Source organism: Ambystoma mexicanum, chromosome 2p (assembly GCF_040938575.1).
Source record: "Ambystoma mexicanum isolate Mex_15411 chromosome 2p, UKY_AmexF1_1, whole genome shotgun sequence".
Classification (NCBI taxonomy): Eukaryota; Metazoa; Chordata; class Amphibia; order Caudata; family Ambystomatidae; genus Ambystoma; species Ambystoma mexicanum.
The window spans coordinates 9,842,759-9,865,063 of NC_090923.1; the positions used below are offsets into that span (position 1 = coordinate 9,842,759).

The following is a 22,305-nucleotide window of genomic DNA, read 5'->3' on the forward strand; positions in this document are numbered from 1 at the left end:
CCTGGTCTGTCAGGTGTTTATTGTCCTGCAAGCTGCGCTCTTGGGGGAAAGGTTCACTGTCTACGGTCTACTGTTCAGCTGGCACATACTTCCAAAGGTGAACAGTCTCCTAGTCAGGATAGTATAGCCTCCACTGGATCACGACAGTAAGCTGACATTTGTGATGTCAGCTTTGATGTCCTGGGTGTTAGTGTTAACAGTGCACAGTGGCGCAAGTTATGGTTGCTTATCTTACCATAACTGCCGAATTTCAGGTGGTTTTCGGTTTTACTTTGAACCATAACGTCCCTTTAACAAAGTTTTTTTACTGAATTTCATAGGTTTTTAGTAGCAAAACTTAACCATAACGTCCCTTTAACAACGTTTCTTTTACTGAATTTCATAGGTTTTTAGTAGCACAACTTAACCATAACGTCCCTTTAACAAAGTTTTTTTACTGAATGTCATAGTTTTTTATTAGTGCAACATAACCATAACGTCCTTTTCAATGGAGGAAGACCACTAGCATCCTAGGTTCTCAAAGTGGGAACTCGGGGTGGTAAAAAAAAGATTTTTCTTCCCAAACCAGGACACCGCAGGCAGGCATCCCGGTGTAGGAAGGAAAATCTTTTACCAAGATGGACACCAGGGAAAGGGAAGGCAGGGTGTATAAAGAGAACACAACAGGGCATCGACAGGGGGTCGGGAAGACCAGGAGAGAGACACGGGGCATGAGTGGGGGGGTAACACGAGGGAGACACGGGGCATGAGTAGGGTGTGGAAAGAAGGGAGACACGGGGCATGAGCGGGAAAGAAGGGAGACACGGGGCATGAGCGGGGGTGGGGGTGAACAGGGGAGACACAGGCCATGAGTGGGGGGAAAAGGAGGGAGACAGACACAGAGCAGGAGCGGGGGTGGGGGTGAACAGGAGAGACACGGGGCATGAGCGGGGGTAGGGCAAGGTGGGGCCCCCACCCCCGCTCATGCCCCGTGTCTGCCCTGTTCCAACAGTGCAGACACGGGGCATGAGCAGGGGGTGGGGGGGAAAGAAGGGAGACACGGGGCATGAGCGGGGGGTGGGTGGCGGGAGGGAGAGACACAGGGGGCATGAGCGGGGGGTGGGCGGCGGGAGGGAGAGACACAAGGGGCATGAGCGGGGGGTGGGCGGCGGGAGGGGTAGACACACGGGGCATGAGCGGGGGGTGAGCGGCGGGAGGGAGAGACACACGGGGCATGAGCGGGGGGTGGGCGGCGGGAGCGAGAGACACACGGGGCATGAGCGGGGGGTGGGCGGCGGGAGGGGTAGACACACGGGGCATGAGTGGGGGGTGGGCGGCGGGAGGGAGAGACACACGGGGCATGAGCGGGGGGTGGGAGGCGGGATGCAGAGACACACGGGGCATGAGCGGGGGGTGGGCGACGGAGGGGTAGACACACGGGGCATGAGCGGGGGGTGGGCGGCGGGAGAGAGAGACACACAGGGCATGAGCGGGGGGTGGGCGGCGGGAGGGGTAGACACATGGGGCATGAGCGGGGGGTGGGCGGCGGGAGAGGAGAGACACACGGGGCATGAGCGGGGGGTGATGGGGAGGGGAGAGACACACGGGGCATGAGCGGGGGGAGGGGAGAGACACACATGGCATGAGCAGGGGGTGGGTGGGAGGTGAGAGACACACGGGGCATGAGCGGGGGGTGGGCGAGACACACGGGGCATGAGCGGGGGGTGGGCGAGACACACGGGGCATGAGCGGGGGGTGGGAGAGACGCACTGGGCATGAGCAGGGGTGGGTGGGTGGTAGAAACACACACACACATGCATGAGCGGGGGATTGGCAGGTGGGCGAGACACCCGGGGCATGAGCGGGTGGTGGGTGGGAGAGACACACACACAGGACATGAGCGGTGGGTGGGTGGGAGAGACACACACACGGGGCATGAGCGGGGGGGGTGGGTGTTAGCGACACACAAACACGGGGCATGAGTGGGTAGAGACACACACACGGGGCATGAGCGGGGGGTGGCTGGGTGGGAGAGACACACACACGGGGCATGAGCGGAGGGTGGACGGGTGGGAGAGACACACACACACACAGGGAATGAGCGGGCGGTGGGCGGGTGGGAGAGACAGACACCCACACACACACACACGGGGCATGAGCGGGGGGTGGGCGGGAGGTGCGAGACACGTGGGGCATGAGCGGGGGGTGGGCGGCGGGTGGGGAGAGACACACGGGGCATGAGCGGAGACACACGGGACATGAGCGGGGGGTGGGCGGCGTGTGGGGAGAGACACACGGGACATGAGCGGGGGTGGGCGGCGGGTGGGGAGAGACACACGGGACATGAGCGGGGGGTGGGCGGCGGGTGGGGAGAGACACACGGGACATGAGCGGGGGGTGGGCGGCGGGTGGGGAGAGACACACGTGACATGAGCGGGGGGTGGGCGGCGGGTGGGGAGAGACACACGGGACATGAGCGGGGGTGGGCGGCGGGTGGGGAGAGACACACGGGACATGAGCGGGGGGTGGGCGGCGGGTGGGGAGAGACACACGGGACATGAGCGGGGGGTGGGCGGCGGGTGGGGAGAGACACACGGATATGAGCGGGGGGTGGGCGGCGGGTGGGGAGAGACACACGGACATGAGCGGGGGTGGGCGGCGGGTGGGGAGAGACACACGGACATGAGCGGGGGGTGGGCAGCGGGTGCGGAGAGAGACAAGCGGGGCACGAGCGGGGCATGAGCGGCGGGTGGACGGGTGGCGGAATGGTGTAAATCCCCATTCCCATTGAGTCCTATGGGACTAGATGGAAATGGGGATCATGGAAACACCGGCAGCATCTCTTAATGCTACCGGTGTTTCCTCGTCCGCCTGCATGCGGGAGGTGTTAAACCCGCTAGGTCAGACCTGGGGTCGGACTCAGGCGGTCCGGAAACAACGGTGGCGGCGGGTTTACCGCCACCGTTATTTCCGGACCGCCTGGGTCGTAATGAGGCCCAATGAGTCTTCTAATAGGTCTTTTCTCTCCCAGCCAACTCATGCAGACTTAAGGAAGATGGCAAGTGCAATGGTAGAAAGGGAATCCAAATACATGCACTGCAAGTACGAATAGGATGAGGGTCAAACTTAGGTACCTGCGGGTTTGGAGTGCTATATAAATAAACAAACAAGGCCCCATGTAACGGTTTAATTATTTTGGCAAACGGGAAACACACAAGAGGTTCGAGCCTTAATTGATACTGGGGCAGACACCTCATTGATACAGGGAAATCCTTCTAGATTTATGGGAAGACATTTTATGATCATGGGATTGGGGGGCAAAGAGCCCCCTGCAGTCCAAACAAAAATGTATATGAAAATTGGTCATTTCAGAAGATACACATATAAAGTATTAATTATCCGCCTTCCAGAATACATTATTGTATTTGACATTTTATAAGGGTTGTCCCTCGCATTAGGAGGTAAACTTTATCAGTTTGGAGTAAGTGCTTTCACTTGTTCGCCCGTGATAGTCGGACAATTAAAAATGCTGCCTGGTGCAGGTTCCGATAGCCACTAAAAGAGTGTCCATGAAACAATATCAAATTTGCAGGGGTCAGAAGGAAATTTCAGGAACCATCAAAGGATATGTGGAGCTGGTGTGTTGCGTCCAGTAACGACGGCTTGGATCAATCTGGTTTGGCCCGTCAAAGAAAATCAGACAGTAGCTACAGAATGACTGTTGATTATATTGAGTTGAATAAACATACTCCTCTGCTAGTACCCTCAGTACCGATGCAGTAACCTTGCTAGAAAATATACAGACATTTAAGGGCACCTGATATGCAGTGTTAGATTTAGCTAATGTCTTCTTCACCGTACAAATTGCTGACGAATGTCAGGAGCAGTTTGCATTTTCCTGGAATGGGAGGCAGTATGGGTTTAAACATTTACCAATGGGGTACATGCATAGTCTGACCATCTGTCTCCGGCTTGCGGCCCAATACTTAGACAAAATTCCACGCAAACCATATGTACAGATTGTGCATTATATTGCTGACATATTGATTCAAGATAAGGATGAGAATAGTGTGCGAATACACCTAGACCTTATCAAAGACGGTTTACAAAAAGAGGGGTGGGAGATTAATGACACCAAAACGTAAGGTCCGGCAGAGACCATGATTTTTCTAGGAATACAATGGCATAACGGGTATCGTGAACTGGATGAGTCTTATGTTCAGGTCGGTGAAACATTCTGGACAACCCATCAGCATTGCTATGTTGGACACCTGGCCTGTGCTCAATAGTGAAGTCAAAGCCTTGCAGACGTATGGACCACCTGAGCAACTTTGGATTCTCTCCCTTCCTGTTCATTAGCCACTTTACATCATACTCTCAAGGAGACCTTGTAATCTTCAACGCAGCCAGTCAAGGTTTTTAAAGATTCAGTCACATATGACACCCAAGTACGTCTGTCTTTCTTTTTATACTCTCTGAACCTTTTAAGGTATTGGGCAGGAGTCTTCCCAAATTTCAAAATGAGAGTTTGCTTTAACATTACAAAATCTCCTCTTTCAGCTTTTGATAGTTCCATAATAGCAGTACAGCCAGAATGGGGCAGTCTGCTGAGCAACCAGGCAATCTTATGAGCATTTCCAACCTCTTGAACTTCACATGCAAACTCAAATGCATTCAGCCAGTCCATAATGTCCTTCTTCTATTCATACACACTGAACAGATCCCTAGGAAAACATGGATGAGAGGAAGACTCAGACCCATCTCCAGATCCCTTGGATCCATTTGAAACTTGAAGCTTGGCCAACTGGTGATCCCTGTCCTTCTATTTTTCTGCCTGCTCTAACTTCAGCTTAGCCTTGTGAAATTCAAGCTCCTTCTGCTTAAACAGCAGCTCTTGCGTCTTGAATTCCAGCATGGCCTCAGCATCAGAGCTGGCAGAGGAAACATTAGACATAGCATCTTCTATACCCTCATGGGCCCCATGGATGAGGGCAGCGACAGAACTGTCAGTTCTCTCAGTGGAAGCAGCTCCACCTTCTTCTGAAGCTATGGCACTGACTTGTGACTCTCGCTATTCCATGATTTTCTGAATCAATTTCTACTTTGTACCTTGAACAAGTAAACCTCTCTCAGTACACATGTTTCTGATCTAGAAGCATTTAAGGTTATGAAGGTACTTGTTTCCATTATATTAGATAGGTCTATGGCCTTTACAGTTATCACAATTCTAGTCACTATGTGTCCTGGGTAGGAATAACTTGAAATGCCTTCACTAGTGTGCAACACCGGATACCTTCAGTCCTATCCCACCGCTGTACAACAATATGTTAAGACAGATTTCTGAACTCTGACCTGGTGGGCAGAGGTTCAGGAAGCCGGCCTAGTTTCTTGGAAAAGGGTAACCTCTGGACAAGCCAGACCAATCAGGGTAGCTTGGCGGCGGTCAAGACTAGGGGCCTCATTACGACCCAGGCGCTAAGTGTTTAACGGCGCCGTAAAAGGTTGCGGCACCGTTAAACACTTAACGCCTAATTACGAGGTCCCTTTGCGGGACCCGACCTTAACGGCTGGTTTTGCCTTGGTGCTAATTACGGTACCGCAATTTGAGAGCCTTCCCCATTCCCATTGAGCCCTATGGGGCAAAAATGGGAATGAGGAAGGGCCATGGTGGCATGGGGAATTACCGCCCCACCAACCTCGGAATGGGGTGGTAATTCCCCATTCCGCCATGGCGGACACCGGCATGGACCATGATGCTATCCATGGTCCTCCGCCTGGGTCGTACTGAGGCCCTAGGTCTCAGGAGGGGTGAGGGTGACTGAAAGACCTCAATGAGCACACAGAGTAAATGACGCTTACAAATCACTCCCAGTCAGGTGTATACATAAAACCTACATGTACATTTATTTCAAGGCCTTTGAAAGTTCGACACACAATAACAATCGCAGTAATACTTTTAGATCAATACAATCTTATCGAGATACATATATACAGGACCAAGTGGCCTAAAGGGTTAATGCACAGAATGGGTCCACAACCTAAAAAGGAAAGGAAGCAGGTAGTGCAAAGAGTCTTTAGGTAATTCGACATCAATCACAATCCTAACTGAAAGGCAGTCCAGTCACAGAGATGAGGGGAGCCTAGCGCTCAAATGTACTTTCGATGCTGTCGCACGTGGTAGTGCAGATGGGTCTCTTCAGGGGGCTGTAGCAGTTCAGGAAGGTGGGTTAGGCAAAGAAGAATAGGTTACCACTATTTGAGGAGGGGCCTCCACTTGAGGGCAGAGTCGATTCCAAGAGTTGGGAATAGTTTGCTAGTTTGCACTAGCAGGGGAAAGGAGAGGGGCCCTTGGGGGCTACTCATGCGTAAAAAGGGTTGGATGCGCTAGGGGCCACCGGTAAGGGTTGTTAGTACTTACCACCCATAGGCGCACTACAGCCCAAACTCTGGCAGTCGAGTCCAATTCGGTTGCAGGTTCAGATGCGATAGTTTCGGCGGCTCTGCGGCTTTCAACAGCGAAGATACAGTATTGATTCCCAAATGGGACAATGTCGATTTCTCTGCTCCTGGTGGATATATCAGGCCAGGTTCACTGCAGCAGGCTTCAGGGGCAAGAGGGGCACAAATTCAGCGCACCTGCAAAGTTCATCACCACGGCTGGGCGACACGGTAACTGTGTATGCTCCGGTTCTGGCGCACACGTCTCACTTCAGACTTTGGGAATGCCAAGTGTACGAAATTCGGTATGACGGTGTAGTGAACAAAGTGCTAGCAATATACTAAGTTTCAAGGGTCTCCTCAAAACAGTGGTGGTATCAGGGCATAGGTCCTGCATAAGCTGGTCAGCCCACTGGTTGGCCCAGGGACACTTCAGAGAAGGCTTACTTGCAGGGTTTGCTGAAGGTGCCGAGAATAGTTGGTCCCACTATTCTAATGGGTTGAAGCGTCTTTGCAGACCTTCTAGATAGATCAGATGCAGAGGGGTCCAGCAGGACGACAGCGGGCTCAGGGTGCCAAACCTTCCAGCGGGTTACCAGCGGTTCCTCGACTCAGCTTCGTAGTTTCAAGATACTCATATCCAATCCTTCGTTCAGTTAGAACTCCAGAGATTGACATGGTATGGCTGTTTGGGGCCTCTCTTATCCAAAGTCTCCTTTGCGCCAAAATGAAGATGACCCATTGGGAGATCTGCTCAGATACAGGCACACCATACGTGGACCAATCACGGACCACGGTGGTCCCAGGCATTCACCACACTCTAGACTCTCTGGCACCCAGGATGTGTATTGGAATCAGACGTTCCAGCCCACATCATGGAGGCACACACACAAGGCATGCAGAAGCCTGCAAAAGCCTGCAAAAGCTTGGCGTTTCGTGGGAGAATGCATGCTCAAATAAGGACTGACCCGGGTCGACTCGACCTGGGGAAGGTGAAGGAGCAAGATGGCCAAAGGACAGGACAAAGAACCTCGTGGCATGGCCATTTTGGAGCCAGGCCACCGATCTGTACCAAACGTGGTTAACATGGCAGGAAATGGTTGAAATATATGAAAAGATAAGCTGCCACCAGCCCTGTCCATAGCATATCCACACTTCTCCTAAAAATCCATTTGAGACTATCTAGGGCCTTTGGAAATGACTAGAGACCCCCAATGCACTGTACGGTAAGGTACTTGGTGTATTGGTCACACGTTGCTAAAAAGTTGCAACATGCACAAGGAGTAAGGGAAACAAAGGGCCTCATTACGGTTTGGCAGTAGCCATGCCGCTATTGGCGGCATGGCTGCCACCAAAGCCGGGTCCGGGTTCCCTGAATGGGGAATTACCGGCCCATTCCGAGTTCAGAGGGCCCGGTAATTCCTCCCTCAGGGAGCCCGGGCCCGGACCTTCCCCATTCCCATTCGAGCCCCCATAGGGCTCAATTGGAATGGGAGAGGGAGCTAACAACGGGCCGATTACGACCGTCCCGTTGTTAGCTCCCTGATCCCCTCGCCGGACCCGGTAACGACGCCTGGTTTTACCAGGCGTCCTTACTGGGTCCCACTAGGGACCTCGTAATCAGGCGGAATGGGAATAACGGATCCACACCCATTAGCGGACCCCATTAACCCATTCCACCTGACTTGTAATGAGACCCAAAGTCTCCCAGGACTAACTGCCTTTAAGGGCATGTCAGTTTCCCCATAGAAAGTGAGCGAAAGCCCACAGCAGCGCAGCTGAAGCCTGCGCTCCTCTGACAAAGTCAGACTATGGTGTTCAAATCAAAGCAAAAAGTTGTGGGGTTCACAACTGGAGAGAAACCTTTAAAACAAAATAAGGTCTCTATGAGTATTGTGTAATGCCATTTGGGCTATGCAATGCTGACATTCCAATACTTTATCAACAACATGTTTTGTGACATGCTTGACCAGTTTGTTGTTGTTTATTTGGATGGTATTCTGATCTATTCTCCTTCTTATGAGTCGCATGTAGTACACATCTCTAAGGTTCTGCAGAGATTGCGAGATAACCAACTGTTCGCAAAGTTAGAGAAGTGTACGTTCCGTGTTCCTGAGGTGGAGTTCCTTGGTTACGACATTACTAGCAAGGGGGTACAGATATGATATGATGATATGATAGGTTATTTATAACGCGCTTAATACCCAGAGGTTTCTAAGCGCGGACCCAGGGATCGAACCTGTGTTGCTCCGTGTCGTCTTGTTTCCAAGTCGAGCACGCTGCCGATGAGCTATCCTCCTGGGACAATATGAGATGAGCAAGACCAAGGTCAATGCCGTTTTGGAATGGCCTGTTCCAGGTAACCTTAAATTGTTACAGTCATTTTTGGGTTTTCCCAATTTTTATAGACGTTTTATCAGAGACTTTTCGAGTAGCAAGAAAGAGTTGAAGTGGAACAATGTGGCTCAACAGGTTTTTGACACTCTCAAGGCTGTGTTTACAACGGCATCTGTTTTGCAGCACCCAGATCCTGCTTTGCCATTCATAGTAGAGGCAGATGCTTCCACTGTTGCCATAGGTGCTAAACTCTCTCAGGAATGCCATGATGCAAGCGCTCTCCATCCGGTTGCATATCATTCGAGGAAACTAACTTTGTATGACCGGAATTACATGATAACCGAACGTGAACTACTTGCTGTCCGAGATGCCTTTCTGGTCTGGAGACATCACCTGTTGGGTACAGCTCTCCCTGTGCATCTATACACGGACCATTGAAACCTGCTGGTGCTCCAGTCAATCAAATGTACCACAGCACGTCATGCCAGGTGGCACGAGTTCTTGTCCATGTTCCACTTTGTCATTACGTACCGACCTGGTTTCTTACATACCAAAGCTGATGTGCTATCCCGCATCCGTGGCGCTTCCACATCAAGTAGGTCAGATGGTCCTCTTCTGCTTCCCCACCAAGTCGTTTGCAGCTGCACCTTGCAACCATCCTTCAGAAACCTCCATCCAGGAGTGGGTAAAGACTAATCCTCCGGAAATAGGGGAATACAATATGGACATTGTGCAGTCTTTACCTTATGTGCAAGGCACTGTGTATCTACCAGCCTACGCTAATCATTGCAAGGCCACGCACTGGTGTCATGATTCTATGGTAGCCGCATATCCCGGCAAAATAAAGACCATGGATTTCTTGCGACAATGGTGTTGGTGGCCTACTATGAACTATGAACAAAGACGTCGCTGAGTATGTGCTAATTGTGCTCAATTTAAAAGTGTCTCTACGAAACCAGTCGACCTGTGGCAAACTCTTCCTGTTCCCGACCACCCTTGGACAATGACCTCTATGGAATTTGTTGTGGAATTGCCCCCCTTCAGAAGATACAATACCATATGGGTGGCTGTTGATTATCTCAGTAAGATGGCTGTTTGTCTCTTGTCAAGGACTTCCAACTGCTCCCGTTCTGGAAGATCTGTTCTTAAAGAATGTGTTTCGGTTGTTTGGGCTTCCCTCTATCATGATAATGGATCGAGGGTCTCAGTTCACGTCACATTTTTGGAGGGTTCTTACTGCATCATTCGGCATCAATGAGAGATACTCAAGTGCTTATAACCCTCAAACGGCTGGCCAAACAGAGCATTTAAATGCCACCCTTGAACAGTACTTACGTTGTCTGACGTTACAACATCAGGATTCCTGGCTTTCAGTCTTAGTCATGGCGGATACCTTCAGTCCTATCCCACCGCTGTACAACAATATGTTAAGACAGATTTCTGAACTCTGACCTGGTGGGCAGAGGTTCAGGAGGCCGGCCTAGTTTCTTGGAAAAGGGTAACCTCTGGACAAGCCAGACCAATCAGGGTAGCTTGGCGGCGGTCAAGACTAGGGGCCTCATTACGACCCAGGCGCTAAGTGTTTAACGGCGCCGTAAAAGGTTGCGGCACCGTTAAACACTTAACGCCTAATTACGAGGTCCCTTTGCGGGACCCGACCTTAACGGCTGGTTTTGCCTTGGTGCTAATTACGGTACCGCAATTTGAGAGCCTTCCCCATTCCCATTGAGCCCTATGGGGCAAAAATGGGAATGAGGAAGGGCCATGGTGGCATGGGGAATTACCACCCCACCAACCTCGGAATGGGGTGGTAATTCCCCATTCCGCCATGGCGGACACCGGCATGGACCATGATGCTATCCATGGTCCTCCGCCTGGGTCGTACTGAGGCCCTAGGTCTCAGGAGGGGTGAGGGTGACTGAAAGACCTCAATGAGCACACAGAGTAAATGACGCTTACAAATCACTCCCAGTCAGGTGTATACATAAAACCTACATGTACATTTATTTCAAGGCCTTTGAAAGTTCGACACACAATAACAATCGCAGTAATACTTTTAGATCAATACAATCTTATCGAGATACATATATACAGGACCAAGTGGCCTAAAGGGTTAATGCACAGAATGGGTCCACAACCTAAAAAGGAAAGGAAGCAGGTAGTGCAAAGAGTCTTTAGGTAATTCGACATCAATCACAATCCTAACTGAAAGGCAGTCCAGTCACAGAGATGAGGGGAGCCTAGCGCTCAAATGTACTTTCGATGCTGTCGCACGTGGTAGTGCAGATGGGTCTCTTCAGGGGGCTGTAGCAGTTCAGGAAGGTGGGTTAGGCAAAGAAGAATAGGTTACCACTATTTGAGGAGGGGCCTCCACTTGAGGGCAGAGTCGATTCCAAGAGTTGGGAATAGTTTGCTAGTTTGCACTAGCAGGGGAAAGGAGAGGGGCCCTTGGGGGCTACTCATGCGTAAAAAGGGTTGGATGCGCTAGGGGCCACCGGTAAGGGTTGTTAGTACTTACCACCCATAGGCGCACTACAGCCCAAACTCCGGCAGTCGAGTCCAATTCGGTTGCAGGTTCAGATGCGATAGTTTCGGCGGCTCTGCGGCTTTCAACAGCGAAGATACAGTATTGATTCCCAAATGGGACAATGTCGATTTCTCTGCTCCTGGTGGATATATCAGGCCAGGTTCACTGCAGCAGGCTTCAGGGGCAAGAGGGGCACAAATTCAGCGCACCTGCAAAGTTCATCACCACGGCTGGGCGACACGGTAACTGTGTATGCTCCGGTTCTGGCGCACACGTCTCACTTCAGACTTTGGGAATGCCAAGTGTACGAAATTCGGTATGACGGTGTAGTGAACAAAGTGCTAGCAATATACTAAGTTTCAAGGGTCTCCTCAAAACAGTGGTGGTATCAGGGCATAGGTCCTGCATAAGCTGGTCAGCCCACTGGTTGGCCCAGGGACACTTCAGAGAAGGCTTACTTGCAGGGTTTGCTGAAGGTGCCGAGAATAGTTGGTCCCACTATTCTAATGGGTTGAAGCGTCTTCGCAGACCTTCTAGATAGATCAGATGCAGAGGGGTCCAGCAGGACGACAGCGGGCTCAGGGTGCCAAACCTTCCAGCGGGTTACCAGCGGTTCCTCGACTCAGCTTCGTAGTTTCAAGATACTCATATCCAATCCTTCGTTCAGTTAGAACTCCAGAGATTGACATGGTATGGCTGTTTGGGGCCTCTCTTATCCAAAGTCTCCTTTGCGCCAAAATGAAGATGACCCATTGGGAGATCTGCTCAGATACAGGCACACCATACGTGGACCAATCACGGACCACGGTGGTCCCAGGCATTCACCACACTCTAGACTCTCTGGCACCCAGGATGTGTATTGGAATCAGACGTTCCAGCCCACATCATGGAGGCACACACACAAGGCATGCAGAAGCCTGCAAAAGCCTGCAAAAGCTTGGCGTTTCGTGGGAGAATGCATGCTCAAATAAGGACTGACCCGGGTCGACTCGACCTGGGGAAGGTGAAGGAGCAAGATGGCCAAAGGACAGGACAAAGAACCTCGTGGCATGGCCATTTTGGAGCCAGGCCACCGATCTGTACCAAACGTGGTTAACATGGCAGGAAATGGTTGAAATATATGAAAAGATAAGCTGCCACCAGCCCTGTCCATAGCATATCCACACTTCTCCTAAAAATCCATTTGAGACTATCTAGGGCCTTTGGAAATGACTAGAGACCCCCAATGCACTGTACGGTAAGGTACTTGGTGTATTGGTCACACGTTGCTAAAAAGTTGCAACATGCACAAGGAGTAAGGGAAACAAAGGGCCTCATTACGGTTTGGCAGTAGCCATGCCGCTATTGGCGGCATGGCTGCCACCAAAGCCGGGTCCGGGTTCCCTGAATGGGGAATTACCGGCCCATTCCGAGTTCAGAGGGCCCGGTAATTCCTCCCTCAGGGAGCCCGGGCCCGGACCTTCCCCATTCCCATTCGAGCCCCCATAGGGCTCAATTGGAATGGGAGAGGGAGCTAACAACGGGCCGATTACGACCGTCCCGTTGTTAGCTCCCTGATCCCCTCGCCGGACCCGGTAACGACGCCTGGTTTTACCAGGCGTCCTTACTGGGTCCCACTAGGGACCTCGTAATCAGGCGGAATGGGAATAACGGATCCACACCCATTAGCGGACCCCATTAACCCATTCCACCTGACTTGTAATGAGACCCAAAGTCTCCCAGGACTAACTGCCTTTAAGGGCATGTCAGTTTCCCCATAGAAAGTGAGCGAAAGCCCACAGCAGCGCAGCTGAAGCCTGCGCTCCTCTGACAAAGTCAGACTATGGTGTTCAAATCAAAGCAAAAAGTTGTGGGGTTCACAACTGGAGAGAAACCTTTAAAACAAAATAAGGTCTCTATGAGTATTGTGTAATGCCATTTGGGCTATGCAATGCTGACATTCCAATACTTTATCAACAACATGTTTTGTGACATGCTTGACCAGTTTGTTGTTGTTTATTTGGATGGTATTCTGATCTATTCTCCTTCTTATGAGTCGCATGTAGTACACATCTCTAAGGTTCTGCAGAGATTGCGAGATAACCAACTGTTCGCAAAGTTAGAGAAGTGTACGTTCCGTGTTCCTGAGGTGGAGTTCCTTGGTTACGACATTACTAGCAAGGGGGTACAGATATGATATGATGATATGATAGGTTATTTATAACGCGCTTAATACCCAGAGGTTTCTAAGCGCGGACCCAGGGATCGAACCTGTGTTGCTCCGTGTCGTCTTGTTTCCAAGTCGAGCACGCTGCCGATGAGCTATCCTCCTGGGACAATATGAGATGAGCAAGACCAAGGTCAATGCCGTTTTGGAATGGCCTGTTCCAGGTAACCTTAAATTGTTACAGTCATTTTTGGGTTTTCCCAATTTTTATAGACGTTTTATCAGAGACTTTTCGAGTAGCAAGAAAGAGTTGAAGTGGAACAATGTGGCTCAACAGGTTTTTGACACTCTCAAGGCTGTGTTTACAACGGCATCTGTTTTGCAGCACCCAGATCCTGCTTTGCCATTCATAGTAGAGGCAGATGCTTCCACTGTTGCCATAGGTGCTAAACTCTCTCAGGAATGCCATGATGCAAGCGCTCTCCATCCGGTTGCATATCATTCGAGGAAACTAACTTTGTATGACCGGAATTACATGATAACCGAACGTGAACTACTTGCTGTCCGAGATGCCTTTCTGGTCTGGAGACATCACCTGTTGGGTACAGCTCTCCCTGTGCATCTATACACGGACCATTGAAACCTGCTGGTGCTCCAGTCAATCAAATGTACCACAGCACGTCATGCCAGGTGGCACGAGTTCTTGTCCATGTTCCACTTTGTCATTACGTACCGACCTGGTTTCTTACATACCAAAGCTGATGTGCTATCCCGCATCCGTGGCGCTTCCACATCAAGTAGGTCAGATGGTCCTCTTCTGCTTCCCCACCAAGTCGTTTGCAGCTGCACCTTGCAACCATCCTTCAGAAACCTCCATCCAGGAGTGGGTAAAGACTAATCCTCCGGAAATAGGGGAATACAATATGGACATTGTGCAGTCTTTACCTTATGTGCAAGGCACGGTGTATCTACCAGCCTACGCTAATCATTGCAAGGCCACGCACTGGTGTCATGATTCTATGGTAGCCGCATATCCCGGCAAAATAAAGACCATGGATTTCTTGCGACAATGGTGTTGGTGGCCTACTATGAACTATGAACAAAGACGTCGCTGAGTATGTGCTAATTGTGCTCAATGTAAAAGGGCCTCATTACGACCCAGGCGGTAAGTTACCGCCTGGGCCGTGACTTTACCACCATGGCGTAAACTATGTTTACGCCATGGTGGTTGGCGGACTTACCGCCCCATTCCGACCTTGGCGGGGCGGTAAGTCCCCAATCCCCATTTACCCTTCCCCATTCCCATTTTTGCCCCATAGGGCATAATGGGAGTGGGGAAGGCGTTAATTACGCCACCGTAAATTACGGTGGCGTAATTAACTCCATGGTCCCTTAGCGCCATGGATTTTAACACCTGCTAAAAGAAGGTGTTAAAAGCGCCATGGCGCTAAGGGACCTCGTACTCAGGCGGTAAGGGTCGGCGCTGTTAACGCTGCCGTAAACCCCTTACCGCCTGGGTCGTAATGAGGCCCAAAGTGTCTCTACGAAACCAGTCGACCTGTGGCAAACTCTTCCTGTTCCCGACCACCCTTGGACAATGACCTCTATGGAATTTGTTGTGGAATTGCCCCCCTTCAGAAGATACAATACCATATGGGTGGCTGTTGATTATCTCAGTAAGATGGCTGTTTGTCTCTTGTCAAGGACTTCCAACTGCTCCCGTTCTGGAAGATCTGTTCTTAAAGAATGTGTTTCGGTTGTTTGGGCTTCCCTCTATCATGATAATGGATCGAGGGTCTCAGTTCACGTCACATTTTTGGAGGGTTCTTACTGCATCATTCGGCATCAATGAGAGATACTCAAGTGCTTATAACCCTCAAACGGCTGGCCAAACAGAGCATTTAAATGCCACCCTTGAACAGTACTTACGTTGTCTGACGTTACAACATCAGGATTCCTGGCTTTCAGTCTTAGTCATGGCGGAGTTCGCCTATAACAACTCTCTGCAGCCATCAACTAATTCTTCTCTATTTTTTGCTCTTCATGGCCAGCATCCTCGTTCTCTGCCTTTGCCTTCTACAATATTGTCAAATAACCCAGCTTGCATCAACAACCTGTCCGAATTACATAGGGATATAAGGTGACATCTGTTGGACGCTCAGGAACGTACTAAGCACTTTGCTGACGCTCATCTCTCTCCAGCCCTGGATTACACGGCAGGGATGAAAGTGTGGCTATCCACAAAAAACCTTTGCATTCCTGGTGGTCGTAAGTCTCTGTTGCCTCGTTATGTTGCGCTCTATGGTATTAAGGACATTGTGAATCCTGTCAGTATGACTTGACCTCCCTGCCTCTGGAAAGTACACACTGTTTTCATCCCACCACGAGGATTCAGTCTCGTCCCCCCCCTGTTTGTGTTCAGGGGTCTGACAAGTACGAGGTGAACAAAATGCTTGACACTACGGTTTCTAGAGGGGTACAATTTTATCACGTAGACTGAAAGGACTATGGTCCACAGGAGTGGAAGTGGGAACCTGTGTTTAACATACATGCTCCTAGACTAATCTCTACGTTCTGGGCTTCCCAGCGGGTGAAGGCCCATTTGGAGGAGGATGCTGTCAGGATTCAATGCAGGAGAGGTGTTGTCCCAGTAGCAAGAACTAAAGGTAGGGCTAAAACACTCATGATCCAGCCAGTACATCACCGGTTGAAATCAGGCTTTTATGAATATGCTCATTCCCGAACCACCAGTTCCCGCAATGGTACCATAACAGGGAATGGACGTAAAGTTCTGTTTCATGCTGGCAGGAAGCTGCCATGGAAACAGTGGCGTCCCTTACACCTGTGTAGATGATGCTTCTGTGAGGGTGACGGAGGACGTCGTCATGTAATTTGGTATACTTAAACCCTGCCTACTCGCATCATGATGCTTCTGAATTTCTTATAGCGACCGTTCTTGCATTTTACCTACGTTATTCTGTTGCCAACCTTGTTTCTTATTTCTTCGACCTGCATTGCCTGTTCCCCTACTCTGTCTTGTTGAACTTTCATTCGACCTTGCATTTGCTACACGGACCTGCCTACACCAGTGATTCTGTACCTTGCCGCCCAATTACCTGCTGACCCGGACCGTTTTACGGACTGCCTCCAGCCTCTGCCTTGTTCCCCGCCACCCGATTCTTCTGTTGACCCGGACCATCTGCTGGACTACCTCCCGTCTCGGCATTGTACATGCCCCCTGTTTCCACGTTCGTAAGGATTCTGGCCGTGGGTTTGCACAAACTGTTACTTAGGGCCTCATTACACGGTAGGCGGTAGGGGTTTACCGGTACCGGTAAGGGCACCGGTACCGGTAAACCCCTACCGCCTCACTACGAGTTCCCTTTGCAGCACCCGACTTGGGTGCCGCAAAGGGACCTCGGAGCTAATTACGGTACGGAAATTTGCGGTACCGTAATTAGCACCTTCCCCATTCCCATTATGCCCTATGGGGGCAAAAATGGGAATGGAAAAGAGCCTTGGTGAATGGGGAGTTACCGCCCCCGCTCACCTTGGAGTAGGGCGGTAATTCCACCATCCACCAAGGCGGACATGGTAAAATACCGGCGGCAACCATGGCGCTATTAGCGCCATGGTTACCGCCTACCGTGTAATGAGGCCCTAACTATTGTCAAAGTTACACGGACTAGAGACTGCCTTATGTGTACTTGGATATTATGGGCCTCATTATGACCCTGGCGTTAAGGGTTTAACAGCGCCGTAAAAGGTGTCGGCGCCGTTAAACCCTTTACGCCTGATTACGAGTTCCCTTTGCGGGACCCGACCTTAACGCCTGCTTTTAGCAGGCGTTAAAGTAGGGTGCCGCAAAGGGACCTTGGTGCTAAGTACGGTGCCGGAATTTGCGGCACCGTACTTAGTGCCTTCTCCATTCCCATTGAGCCCTATGGGGCAAAAATGGGAATGGGGAAGGGCCCATGGTGAATGGGGAATTACTGCCCCGCCAACCTTGGAATGGGGCGGTAATTCCGCCATTCACCATGGCGGACCCCGGCATAGACCATGGTGCTAATAGCACCATGGTTTAGCGCCAGGGTCGTAATGAGGCCCAATGTGTCCTTGTGCCGTCGGGTTAGGGTTTACGAGCAGACACAAACATTTTGCCTTGAGAAACCAAGTTCCATTGACACTAGGAAATCAAGGATCCATTACCGTGAACCTTGCAATGTTTTCCTGAACTTCTCTTTCACCTTCTGTATTCTTTAGCTAAACCTCTCCTTGTGTGATGTTACATGATTCCACCTGTTAACCCTATTGCCCTGTGCTCTCTGCAAAGAACTCTTACCTTGCAGTTAACTCTTTTCGTGGTTTGGCACAGGTCAGTTTCTGACTCATTGGATTTTGTAAGGTTCTCAGTTGTGCCTGTCATTCCAGTAACCTTGTATATTGTCTTGCAGCCATCGGTGTCTCGTGTTTGGTCCAATCTTTCAATGAATTGACTCCTCTGCATGTGTCATTATATGTTCAGAGGGGTATATTAGTCGGAAGAACTCTTTTTCTACACTAAGAGTTCAACTACCTGAAGGAGAGTTCTGACACTTTCCTCTGTTCCCCCTCCTTTTCCTTGTTGCAACTTGAAACACTCGTGTATAGGCGCATTGTAAATGCCATATCATATCATATCATATCATACCACAGCTCGGTTCTTATCGGCTCTCCCCTCAACTCACTGACTGTGATGAACCGCTTGACTTTGCTCTTCACTGGAGTCAAGGCCGGAACCATGGAAGGAGAAGTCTCCCTCCTTCCGGCATATCAGCGTTGATATGCTCTTTGTACCGTTGACATCTGCTGCAGTACACTTGGACTATTGTCCTCGGTCTTACTATTCTTTCAGCGCAGGGTTCGCAGTTTTTGTCAAAAAGGGCACGATCATGTCTCTCCTCATAATCCTCTCGATATTTGCAGCCTTTCTCCTCCTCTTAAACTGCCGGGTCTGGTAAACTGCCTCGTTGTGCGGTCTGCTTTGCTTGTACTGTGCTCTCTTGCTCCACCTTTTATCCCTGTGGGGAAGAGAATGGGCTGTCAGGTGTGTAAATTCTCGTAAATTGTATGTGTTAAAAAAATGGGGGGGTCAGTGTTTTCGAATGTCCTATGTGGTTGGATGGGGAAGAGGTATTGAAGGAAGGGGGATACAGCGTCTCACAGTTTATAGTCATTTCATTTACAGCCAAAGCATCTAATTCCATACCATCTAAAAAAAAAGCATCTAATGCATTTTTTTAAAAAAGTTTAATGGGGGTCCCCCCGAACACCCTTTTTTTAACCTTTAAAACCCATTTTCATTCAACTAAACCCTTTAACATCTACAAAAATGCATTAGATGTTTTTTTTTGTAGATGGTATGTCTATCGATGCTTTGGTTGTCGACGCAATGTCCGGATACCACGTCTCACCCATCGCTGTCCCGCTCCCACTCCCCGAAGACCCACCATCCAGCTGATCCTCCCTCACTGGTCCACCCCCATGAACTTGTCTTAACAATTGTTATGTTTTGGACATTCCCTGATGTCCTTCATGAGCCATCTCTAAGATGTTTTCCCAAACTACTATTGCAGGAAACAACTTGTCTCCTCCCCAACACCAAACCTTCTTTTATTAGAAGTTCATCAAATACATATATATTGGCATCAAGGATGACACCTTTTTTTATTTGATTAATCTTTAAACCAGCCTCAAGTCTCTCCATGACATTGGGGGTCATTACGTGGTTGGAGGTAAGGGATTACTGGCACCGGTAAGGACACCGGTGCCGGTAATCCCTTACCACCCTATTCCGAGGTCCCTTAGCGGGTTCCTTCCTTAACACCTGGTTTTACCAGGCGTTATGGAAGGGACCCGTTAAGGGACTTCAGAGCTAATAACAGTACCGCAAATTGCGGTACCGTTATTAGCTCCATCCCCATTCCCATTGAGCCCTATCGGGGCTCGAATGGGAATGGGGAATGGTTCCCGGAATGGGGACTTACCGGGTCCTCCAAGGTTGGAATGACCCAGTAAGTCCCTATTTTGAGAACCCAGACCCGGAATGCAGTAAGGCGGTAGCCATGGTGCTAATAGCACCATGGCTATCTCCAACCTCATAATGACCCCCATTGACCATAACAGCATCATCCCACACCCTCTCCAATACAACTTCCTGGTTGACATTCAATACTTGATCTTCCTTATCCACTCATCATCCTCATCTTCTACTACATTTGTCAACCTTGAAAGACAATGGCCCTCATTAGGACCCTGGCGGAGTGGGTTTCCGCCAGCGCTAATCGCGGCGGACCCGTCCGCCGTACTACGAGTTCCCTTAGCGCCATGGAGGTTTTCTCCGCCTGGTTTTACCGGGCGGAGAAAACCATGGCGCTAAGGGACCTCGTTGTTAATTACGCCGCCGTACTTTACGGCGGCGTAATTAACTCCTTCCCCACTCCCATTATACCCTATGGGGCAAGAATGGGAATGGGGAAGGGTAAAATGGGGATTGGGGATTTACCGCTCCGCCAAGGTCGGCATGGGGTGGTAAATCCGTCAACCCCCATGGCGCTATCGGCGGCTTTCCGCCATGCTCCGCGGTGCATTTAGCACCGCGGATTCCGCCAGGGTCGTAATGAGGGCCAATCTGCTGCTTTGTTCCTAACACCAGGAAGACACTCTCACAGTTGCATTCCTGCAAACTCGCTACCCACTTGCGTATCCTGGATGATACAGTATTCAGACCCTTCGTGGTGAGAATCTCTTTCAAAGTTTTGTCATCAGATCTCGCTGTGAATTTTACACCCCACAAAAATGAGCAAAATGTATCAATTTCCCATTAGTTCGCCAACATCTCCTTTTCAATAGTGGAATAATTATTTTCAGCACACCTCAAAACCCTCAAAGCAAAAGCAACAGTGGCATCCCCTCCTTCTATTTTTTGGGAGAGCACATCACCCAACCCTTGACTGCTGGCATCTGTTGTCAGTACGCTTTTCCTGCCTGCATCAAAAGTGCTCAATGTTGGAGCTTTTGCAAACACTAATTTCACTTCTTGAAAGTCTTGTGCACTTTGTCCATTCCATTGAACCTTGACCCCCTTTTTAACCAAACATGTCTGCCAAACCTGGAATAAATTTGGCGTAATATTCAGCCACGCCAAGAAAAGAGATGATTGGCCTCATTACAAGCATGGCGGTCCGAGAACTATGGTACCGGTAAGCATGCTGGTACCCTAGTTCCCGGGCTGCCATACTACGGCTGTGCTCGTGGGTGCCTGACAGCCCGGCAGCTTTTTCCTGCCGGGCTGACCGATACCCGCGAGTTCTGGAACGTCGGATGCACCGGCCCAACTCTGCATGTGCCGGTGCATCCGACGTCCCCATCCCCATTAAGCCCTATGGGGCAGAATGGGGATGGGGAGGCCCTTGATTCCAGCACCCGAAAATGGGCAATTACCGGGTCCGCCTAAATCGGCATGACCCGGTTCTTGCCCATTCACGGGTTCCAGAAAAAATGCAACTCAGTCAGCGGCCGTGCGTTTTTAACAGCACGGCTACCGCCAGAGTTGTAATGAGGCCCCATTATGAGGTTGGCGGTACGGTGACATAGGTGCTGGTAAGTTTACCTGCACTGTTGTCACCATACCGCAAACTACGATTTGTGCTCGCGGGTGCCTTCCATTCCGCTAGGTCTGCCATGGCAGAGTGGAAGGCACTCGCGAGCACAACTCATGGATTCACCAGCACCTTTATGAACGGTGCCGGTGCATCCATGCTCCCCATTCCCATTCAGCCCTATGGGGCCGAATGGGGATGGGGAGCGCTTCATTACCAGCGCCCGCGAATGGGCAATTACTGGGTCCGCCAATTACCTGGTAATTGCCCATTCGCGGGTGCCAGTATTTTCACGGGTTTGGCAGTAGCCGTGCCTATTTTACAGGCACGGCTACCGCCAAAATCGCAATGAGGCCCTATTTCTTCTTTTTCTGCAGAACTGGGAGAGTTAACGATATTATTCACCAAACTCTCTTTTGGTTTAATGCCTTGTTCAGACATTTCATGACCCAAGTATTGAATTATTGACTTGCTAAACTTGCGTTTCTCCATGCTCAAAATCAACCCAGCGTTCATAAATTATCAAGCACTTTCCTCAGTCTGACATCATGCTCCTCTTGACGTCCCCCATAGACCAGAACATCATCTTGGAAACATAAAACCTCTTCCATTTCGTGTAATAGTTGGTACATTATATGCTGAAAAACAGCAGCAGTAAACACAAAACCCAAAGGCATGCACCTACATTGAAATAAATCTTCTGGAGTATTAAAGGCTATAATACTCTTGGAAGATGGGTGTAAAGAATCTGGTTGTACGCCGCCTTCAAATCTAAAGTACTCAGCACTTCTGTCCCTTTGATGGTTCCTAACATTTCTGATATATCGGGTAACGGATGCCTGTCTGGAATTACATTTCGATTCACAGATCTAAGTTTGCTGCATGACCTTAACTTCCCATTGGGTTTGTGCACTACCACTGAACGAGAAACCCTCTTGGTTGCCTCAATTCTCTCAATCACCCCTTGCCTTTCCATAGCCTCCAGTTGCTCTTTTACTGCAGCTCTAATCACCAATGGCATAGGCCTCTGTTTAGGTATAATTGGAACTGAGTTGTTTTTTACTCTAATTGTGTGCATGAAACCTTTCAAATTACCTAATTCTTCACAAAACACATTGGCCCTCATTACGACCCCGGCGTTAACCAATAGCGCTATTAGCGCCATGGTTAACGCCGGTAACTTACAGAGTCCGCCATGGTGAAATGGGGAATTACCACCCCATTCCAAGGTTGGCGGG

At 50.1% G+C, this 22,305-nt stretch overlaps 1 protein-coding gene across 1 annotated transcript in view; it reads left to right on the forward strand.

Annotated features, from left to right (window-relative positions):
- Nucleotides 1-22,305, forward strand: part of LOC138567659 (zinc finger protein 585A-like) — a 219,772-nt gene that overhangs the window by 121,774 nt on the left and 75,693 nt on the right. Inside the window, exon 4 of the mRNA XM_069646132.1 lies at nt 13,701-13,899. Coding sequence (XP_069502233.1) covers nt 13,701-13,899 — 199 coding nt within the window. The remainder of the gene's footprint in view (nt 1-13,700; nt 13,900-22,305) is intronic.